The 8449-nt window shown below is 65.9% G+C and overlaps 4 protein-coding genes across 4 annotated transcripts in view; 2 read left to right on the forward strand and 2 right to left on the reverse strand.

Moving 5' to 3' along the window:
• PFL1_01092 (uncharacterized protein) overlaps positions 1 to 1450 on the forward strand; it is a gene marked incomplete at both ends in the record, with an annotated part of 5294 nt that extends 3844 nt beyond the window's left edge. The window contains one exon of the mRNA XM_007878592.1: positions 8 to 1450. Within this exon, the coding sequence (XP_007876783.1) occupies positions 8 to 1450 (1443 nt within the window). The remainder of the gene's footprint in view (positions 1 to 7) is intronic.
• Positions 1451 to 1655: 205 nt separating this feature from the next.
• On the reverse strand, positions 1656 to 2859 carry PFL1_01093 (uncharacterized protein; the record flags this gene model as incomplete). The annotated part of the gene is made up of 4 exons (XM_007878593.1): positions 1656 to 1717; positions 1828 to 1921; positions 2038 to 2337; positions 2842 to 2859. 4 exons carry the CDS (start codon positions 2857 to 2859, stop codon positions 1656 to 1658), a joined length of 474 nt encoding a protein of 157 aa, XP_007876784.1.
• A 95-nt stretch (positions 2860 to 2954) lies between these two features.
• PFL1_01094 (uncharacterized protein) lies at positions 2955 to 6670 on the forward strand (the record flags this gene model as incomplete). The annotated part of the gene is made up of 3 exons (XM_007878594.1): positions 2955 to 5939; positions 6125 to 6492; positions 6655 to 6670. The coding sequence occupies 3 exons, from the start codon at positions 2955 to 2957 to the stop codon at positions 6668 to 6670; spliced, it is 3369 nt and encodes a 1122-aa protein (XP_007876785.1).
• A 242-nt stretch (positions 6671 to 6912) lies between these two features.
• The window catches only part of PFL1_01095 (uncharacterized protein), a gene marked incomplete at both ends in the record, with an annotated part of 3403 nt that continues 1866 nt past the window's right edge, over positions 6913 to 8449 (reverse strand). Inside the window, one exon of the mRNA XM_007878595.1 lies at positions 6913 to 8418. Coding sequence (XP_007876786.1) covers positions 6913 to 8418 — 1506 coding nt within the window. The remainder of the gene's footprint in view (positions 8419 to 8449) is intronic.

An 8449-nucleotide genomic window follows, 5' to 3' on the forward strand; every position in this document is an offset into this window, starting at 1 on the left:
CCTGCAGCTGGTGCTCGAGACGCCCGACGGCTCGCGCAGCGTCGACACCATCGTCATGGCCAACCTGGCCTACCTGCAGTTCAAGGCGCAGCCGGGCCTGTGGCGCCTGGCCATCCGGCCGGGCCGCAGCTCGCAGCTCTACGAGATGGTGAGCGTCGGCAACGTCGGCTGGGACAGCCCGGGCGTCGAGGTGACGGGCGAGGACATCACCCTCGACACCCTCAGCGGCCTCAAAATCTACCCCGTCGTGCGCAAGAGAAAGGGCCAGGAGGCCGAGGACCTGCTCGAGGAGCTCGATGCCGAGGGCCGGCCGGTCAAGAAGGCGGCGCGGACTGGCGCAAACGGCATCGGCGGCGGCGGCGTCGTTGGGATGCTCCGTTACGCGCTCGACGGTGCTTCCCGTGCCGCATCTCAGGCCGTCGACGTTGTCCGCACCACTCTCGGACTGGACTCCTCCTCGTCCGCCTCCCAGACATCGACGACGGCGGTGGCGAGGAAGCGGCACGCCGACATCAACATCTTCACCGTGGCGTCGGGCCACCTCTACGAGCGGATGGCCTACATCATGGTGCTGTCGGTGGTCAAGCACACGCAGAGCAGCGTCAAGTTCTGGTTTATCGAAAACTTTCTGTCGCCGTCGTTCAAGGAGTTTATCCCGCACCTGGCGGAGCGGTACGGCTTCGAGTACGAGCTGGTGACGTACGCGTGGCCGCACTGGCTGCGGGCGCAGCGCGAAAAGCAGCGCACCATCTGGGGCTACAAGATTCTCTTCCTCGACACCCTCTTTCCGCTCGACCTGAGCAAGGTGATTTTCGTCGATGCCGACCAGGTGGTTCGAACCGACTTGCAGGAGCTTGTCGACCTCGATCTGGGGGGTGCCGTGTACGGCTATCCGCCGATGGGCGACGACAGCGACGACATGGATGGGTTCCGGTTCTGGAAGCACGGCTACTGGAAGGAGTACCTGCGCGGCCGGCCGTACCACATCTCGGCGCTGTACGTCGTCGATCTGCACCGGTTCCGGCGCGTCGCGGCGGGCGACAAGCTGCGGGGCCAGTACCAGGCCCTATCGGCGGACCCTGCCTCGCTGGCGAATCTGGATCAGGACCTGCCCAACAACATGCAGGGTAGCCTGCCGATCCATACCCTCGACAAGGAGTGGCTGTGGTGCGAGACGTGGTGCAGCTCCGCCTGGCTCGACGACGCCAAGACCATCGACCTCTGCTCCAACCCCAAGACCAAAGAGCCCAAACTCGACCGAGCACGAAGGCAGATCCCCGAGTGGTCGGTCTACGATGCCGAGGTGGCGGCGCTGGCGAGCGAGGTGGCCAAGCGGGGAGAGAGCCGAAACGTCGTCGACCCGGAGCAGGTCGTCGTCGATGGAGGGCCCAGGCAGGGTAGCCACGAGGCCGATGGAGGCGAGACGAGGGGCGGTCACGACGAGCTGTAAACGGGCTGTCGCTGGCCGAAAGGGGGAATCGAGCATGCATGCCTCTCGAATGCCGCGGGCGACTGACTCGACGAATGGGTTGGCTGTGCGTGTGTGGATTCGTCGGTGGGTTGATGATGAGAGAAGGTCTCTAAAAGTACAGGAGCGGGGAAAAGGCGGGAGAGAGAGAGAAGCGAGGGAGAGAGGCGGAGGCGCGGCGATGCGTCTAGATGCGGTACTTGCGCTCCATGTGCGAGTGGATGTCGAGCTGCTCGCTGGCCACCTCGGCTGCACGGGGGTCGCAAGAGGGAGAAGAGGAGAAGGGAGGGGACAAGTCAGATTCGCTTGCTGGTCAGGCAAGGCCGAGGGCGGACAAGGGCAGGAGGGGCCTCACTTACAGGGGAGGAAGTCGACGGGCTCGAGGGTCTCGTCCTTGCCGTTGAGGATGTCGAGATGGAGGTTGGACATGCCCTGGGTGGGGAAGTGGGGGTTCTGCGGAAGGACGGGCGGTCGAGATGTCAAATCAGCCTTGGTGGTTCTCCCTTCCGGTCAAGGAGAGCGGGCGGGCAGGGGACGCGAGCCAGCGCCGCCGGGGCGGCATTACGCACGTGCGAGACAATCCTCCTCTCCATGAGGGTGCGGACGGGTGCGCCGAGGCCAAAGAGGTTCCTCTGCATGGTGAGGTTGAGGTTGTCGCGCGTCTCGTCCCACTTCTCCAGGCGGTTCTGGGCCGGGTGGGCCGTCGAGAGGCTGGTGGTGTGGTGCAGGTTCTGCGGGCCGAAGCGGAGCGCGTCGTGCACGCCCAGGTGTTCTCGGTGCGAGGTGGCGTGCGTCGAGAGTACGCCGTTGGCCGCGCGGGGCGGGGGCACGACGGCCAGAGAGGGGGCGGGCGTCTGTGTGGTCGTCGACTGCGGTTGGGAGGGCGGTTGGGAGATGATATGGGCAAGGCAAGGGAGCAGGGAGAAGAGGTGGAGGTGTCAGCGTTGGCGGCGGCGGTGGTGGTGATGGTGATGGCGGGCGGGGATACGGGGGCGTTCTTACCATGTTGGTGCGATGTGCGCTGTGAAGGGTGATGGGAGAGTGGTTGCGGTGTTGGTGGTGGCGGTGGCAGGGATGGAAGGAGCGGGGGGAAGAGGCGAGCGAGGTGGAGCCAGCCAGGTGTCGTCGAGGTCCGTCTGGCTGCAGAGGCAGGCCGGGCAGCTGGCGCGGCGGGTTGATCACGGACCACGTCGACCTGCTGACGGCTGCTTAGTCACTCGCCGCCCCTTCTTTTTCCTCCGCCGCCGCCGTCACTCCACACGCCCCGACCCTGTGTGGCCGCCTGCAGGCAAGCAGCAGCCGCCGCCTCACACCTTAGCTTTGAGCCCGTTGGAATTTTTTGATTTTTCCCCACCGGCCGGCTGGCCGCCAACCCTTTGACGGCTGCACATGGCGGCTGCTCCCTGCCTTGCTTGCTTGCTCGCCACCAACCCCACCTCCCATCACTGCCACCCGACCCTACCGACCCTCGCCCAATCATCCCGCCATGGATCCGGATGGCCTCTTCGACTTTCTGCCTCCTGCAGACGGAGGCGCCTCCATCACAGAGCTAGACGCAGACGACCAGCCCCAACCCTCGTCCTCGTCCACCTCGCCCAAGAAGGGCAGGAAGAACAAGAACAAGCGCACCGCAGACTCGGCAGCCGCTTCCTCTTCATCCTCTCCAGCGCCGGCGCCAGTACCGGCACCAGCAGAAAGTGCGACAAAGAGCGACGATGCCAACGGCCACCCCGGCGCCGCCGCCGCCGCCGCCGCCGCCGCCGACGACGACGACGACGCTCAGCCCGGCCCCTCGACAAAGCGGCAGAGGATACAGCCGGTCCCAACCGTAGTCACCGACGAGTTCACAGCAGAGACCACCCGCTCCATCGCCGCAGACCCTGCCACCGCACCCGCCACCGCAGCCTCGGCCGCCGGCGACGCAGACCAAGACTCAAAGTCCGACGCAGGCCCGTCGTCGGCCAAGGCGCTCAAGGTCTCGCACTCGGTCCGCCACCAGGTCGCCCTGCCCCCCGCATACCCCTACGTCCCGCTCGCCCAGCACGTCCCCAACGACCCGCCGGCCAAGCGCTACAACTTTGAGCTCGACCCCTTCCAGCGCAACGCCGTCAACTGCATCGAGCGCGGCGAGTCGGTCCTCGTGTCGGCCCACACCTCGGCGGGAAAGACGGTCGTTGCCGAATACGCCATCGCACAGTGCCTCAAAAACGGCCAGCGCGTCGTCTACACCAGCCCCATCAAGGCCCTCTCGAACCAAAAGTACCGCGAGATGACGGCCGAGTTTGGCGACGTCGGCCTCATGACTGGCGACGTCACCATCAACCCGAGCGCGTCGTGCCTCGTCATGACGACCGAGATCCTGCGCTCGATGCTCTACCGCGGCTCGGAAATCATGCGCGAGGTGGCCTGGGTCATCTTTGACGAGATCCACTACATGCGCGACAAGGACCGCGGCGTCGTGTGGGAGGAGACCATCATCCTCCTGCCGCGCAAGGTGCGCTACGTCTTCCTCTCGGCCACCATCCCCAACGCCATGCAGTTCGCCGAGTGGATCGCACACACCCACGCACAGCCCTGCCACGTCGTCTACACCGACTTCCGCCCCACGCCGCTGCAGCACTACCTCTTTCCCCAGGGCGGCGACGGCATCCACCTCGTCGTCGACGAGCGCGGCACCTTCCGAGAGGACAACTTCCAGAAGGCCATGGGCGCGCTCGCAGACGGCAAGGGCGAGGACCCCGCCGACGCCAACGCCGGCGCCGGAAAGAAAAAGGGCCAGACCAAAAAGGGCGGCCAGCCAAAGGGCCCCAGCGACATCTACAAGATTGTCAAGATGATCATGGTCAAGAATTATAATCCGGTCATAGTGTTCGCGTTCAGCAAGCGCGAGTGCGAGGCGCTGGCGCTGCAGATGGCCAAGCTCGAGTTCAACACCGACGACGAAAAGGAGATGGTCAGCACCGTCTTCACCAACGCCATCGACAACCTGAGCGAGGAGGACCGCTCGCTGCCGCAGATTGAGCACATCCTGCCGCTGCTGCGGCGCGGCATCGGCATCCACCACGGCGGCCTGCTGCCCATCCTCAAGGAGGTCATCGAGATCCTCTTCCAGGAGGGCCTGATCAAGGTCCTCTTTGCCACCGAGACGTTCTCCATCGGCCTCAACATGCCCGCCAAGACGGTCGTCTTCACGGCGGTGCGCAAGTGGGACGGCAAGGAGTTCCGAAACCTCAGCTCGGGCGAGTTTATCCAGATGTCTGGGCGCGCCGGCCGGCGCGGCCTCGACGACCGCGGCATCGTCATCATGATGTTTGACGAGAAGCTCGAGCCGGCGGCCGCCAAGACGATGGTCAAGGGCGAGGCCGACCGCCTCGACTCGGCCTTCCACCTGGGCTACAACATGGTGCTCAACCTGATGCGCGTCGAGGGCATCTCGCCCGAGTACATGCTCGAGCGCTGCTTTTTCCAGTTCCAGAACGCCGCCAGCGTGCCGATGCTCGAGGGCGAGCTGGCCGCCGCCGAGGCCGACCGCGACGCCATCGAGGTGCCGCGCGAGGACGAGGTGTCCGAGTACTACGGGATGCGCAAGCAGCTCGAGACGCTCCAGTCCGACGTCCAGGCCGTCATCACCCACCCGAGCTACGCGCTGCCCTTCCTGCAGCCCGGGCGGCTGGTCCACGTCAAGCACGAGGAGCTCGACTTTGGGTGGGGCAGCGTCGTCAGCGTCGAGAAGCGGCTGCCGGGCAAGGGCAAGGCGCTCGACCCGAGCGCGCCGCCGCAGCAGCACTACATTGTCGACGTCCTCCTCGCCTGCGCGCCCGGGTCGACGGTGGGCAAGGACAAGGCCAACGCGGCCAGCAGCGTGCAGCCGTGCCCGCCCGATGCCAAGGCCGAGATGCTGGTGGTGCCCGTGCTGCTGTCGACGGTGGCGGGCCTGTCGGGCATCCGCATCTTTCTGCCAAAGGATCTGCGGCCGCGCGAGCCGCGCGAGACGGTGCGCAAGAACCTGGCCGAGGTGCGGCGGCGCTTCCCCAAGGGCGTGCCGCTGCTGGACCCGATCAAGGACATGAAGATCAAGGACGAGGCGTTTGCCCACCTGCTCGCCAAGATCTCGATCCTCGAGACGAGGCTGTCCGAGTCGGCGCTGTCCACGGATCCGGAGCTGCCGCGGCTGTACGAGGCCTACAGCCGCAAGCAAAAGGCCAACGACATGGTCGAGGAGATCCGGCGCAAGATTGCCGCAGCCCACAGCGTGTTGCAGCTCGACGAGCTCAAGTGCCGCAAGCGCGTGCTGCGCCGCCTCGGCTTCACGACGGCCGACGATGTCGTCGAGAAAAAGGGCCGCGTGGCGTGCGAGATATCGACGGGCGACGAGCTGCTCCTCACCGAGATGGTCTTCAACGGCGTCTTTAACGAGCTCACGCCCGAGCAGTGCGCCGCGCTGCTGAGCTGCTTTGTGTTTGGCGAAAAGGTGAGTGCGCGTGCGCGTGGCGCTGCCGCTGGCGCCGACGCCGACGCCGACGCCGACGCCGCTTCAGATCTGCACGCTATGCCACCACCAGACAATCTGACACGACCATGCCCTCTCAATCTGTCCTCGTTACGCTCCTTTCCGCCCCGGGCTCCCCCCTTTTTTTTCCGCTCAACGACCTGTAGAGCGAAGCGACGGTGCGACTCAAGGAAGAACTGGCCTCGCCGCTGCGCATCATGCAAGAGACGGCGCGGCGGATCGCCAAGGTGTCTCGGGAATCGCGCCTGCCGCTCGTCGAGGAGGACTACGTGTCGTCGTTCAAGGTGGAGCTGATGGACGCCGTGCTGCAGTGGTGCCGCGGCGCCAAGTTTTCGGAAATCTGCAAGCTCACCGACGTCTTTGAGGGCAGCATCATCCGCGTCTTTCGACGGCTCCAGGAGCTCATCCGCCAGATGGCCAGCGCCGCCAAGGCTATCGGCAACGAGGAGCTCCAGAAAAAGTTTGAAGCCGCCATGGACAAGCTGGAGCGCAAGAGCAGCATCATCTTCAGCCCGTACGTGCCTTGCCTCGTCGTCGTCGTCGTCGTCTTTGCCGCGTCTCATCGTACGGTTGCCTGCGTGAGGACATGTTGGCTGACCCTTCCTTCTTCCCCCTTTCTCTCCTCTCCATCTTCACCCTTGATTGTGCGCCGCGATGCGATTTGTTCCGATCACAGCTCTCTGTACCTCTAAACTTCGGCCTCTATCAGACCAGATTGGATTTGATCGTGTCATGTATTCCACTCCCTTTCTATCCGTCTCTCGTCCTGCGGCAGAGCGGCACATCCTGCCCTCTCCGCCAGGCAGCGTGCCAATCATCTCGTTCGGGCCTTGGCCACGCTCTGTCCTTCTGGGCCTGTCTCGTCCCATCCCGCCCGTGCCTTTACCAGTACCGTGCCTCGGCCCAGCATCGACCTCGACCTCGACCGCGCCGGTCACTGCCGCGCCAGATCGACCAGTCGACCATCGACGAGCGGTGAGATGACGGCGAGTTCATCGCTCGCCTCTCTGAACCTCTCCACATCCTCCTCATCCACCTCGACATCCACATTGACGCACCCGCCCCTCCCTCCCTCTCCTCCCCCCTGCTGCTGGGCGGTGGCGCCAAAGCGGCTGGCCAGTTCGGCCTGTTTGTCGAGGTACGACCGGAGCATCTCGATCGTCTCGTCCTGCTCGCGTCCGTTCATCTCGCCATCCTCGAGCCGGTCGGCCGCGGCGCGGAGACGCAGCAGCGTCGAGCGGATCGACCGCGTCTCGGACACGATGGCGTCCGAGAGCGGCGTCGGGTGCGTCTTGGCGCTGTGCGCCGACAGCGTCGGGATGTACGTCATGTCGTCCTCGGTCGTCGCGCCCAGCACGATGCCCGACGTCTCGTCGTGCGCCTCCGTCGCCTGCTGCGCCTCGCCGCCGCCGCCGCCACTGGTGCCGGTGGTGGTGGTGGTGGTGGTGTCGTCTGCGCTGCTCGATTCGGCGGGCACGGCAAGGCGTCCATCTTTGCCGCCTACCTGCTCCAGCAGGTTGCACAGGTGGCGGATGCGTGCGAGGAGCGTCGGCGCGTCGCTCGGATCAAAGAGGTCCTTGGCCGCCCCATCGGCTTCCAACGACTTGTCCCCGTCCTCTCCGCCATCGTCGTCGTCGTCGTCGTCGTCGATGCCACTGCCCTCTCCACGACGGGCATGCTCCGACTGCGCCCTCGCCACCTTGGGCCGCTTAGACGCCGGAATGGGCGACGTGGGGAGGTGCGCGCCCGTCGAGGTGCGCGGCAGCGGCTGCCGTCTCGCACCTTGGCGACCGCTGCTGGCCGAGGCGCTGGCGAAGCGCTTCGAGACCGGATCGTACGCCGAGTGGTGCTCCGACCCGCCAATGTGCAGCGCATCCCGGAAGCCCCCGGGACTCTGGTCGACAATCATCTCGAAGCGCTCTCCCGCGCCGACGCCGGGCTTCTTGCGCGGCGTGGCGGCGTTGTCCTGTCCCTCGATGGCGTCGGCGTGGCCGTGCTTGGCGCCCTTCTGCAGCAGGCCCAGAGCGCGCGCGCGCAGGATGGCCTCCTTTGTCCTCTTCGAGAGCGTCTTCTCCTCGTCCCTGCCAGTGGCCGCAGCCTGGGCCCCGATATCCTCCATGGTCACGTCGCCATCGGCAGCCGACTCCGCCTTGCCAGGCCCGCCACCGCCGCCGCCGCCGTTGGTGGGTAACTGTCGGATCTGCTTCATGCGCCAGATGTACGATGCGCCGAGCAGGAACCTGCGCACGATGGCCGACATGAGCTGGCCATTTTCGTGGTCCACGACCTCGCGGCCCCGCTTGAGCGCCTCGAAGCCGTCGTAGCCCTCGGCGAGGTACTCGCGCGTGACGACGCGGTACGTCTTGTCCATCTCGAGCGGGCCGCGGATCCGGAGCGCGGGCCGGTGGATCGTCACGCTGTACCCGCCCTCGCCCTCCCTCTGCGAGACGGTGTACGAGCGCATCCTCCCC

The sequence above is a fragment of the Pseudozyma flocculosa genome (assembly GCF_000417875.1).
Source record: "Pseudozyma flocculosa PF-1 unplaced genomic scaffold scaffold00002, whole genome shotgun sequence".
Lineage (NCBI taxonomy): Eukaryota > Fungi > Basidiomycota > Ustilaginomycetes > Ustilaginales > Ustilaginaceae > Pseudozyma > Pseudozyma flocculosa.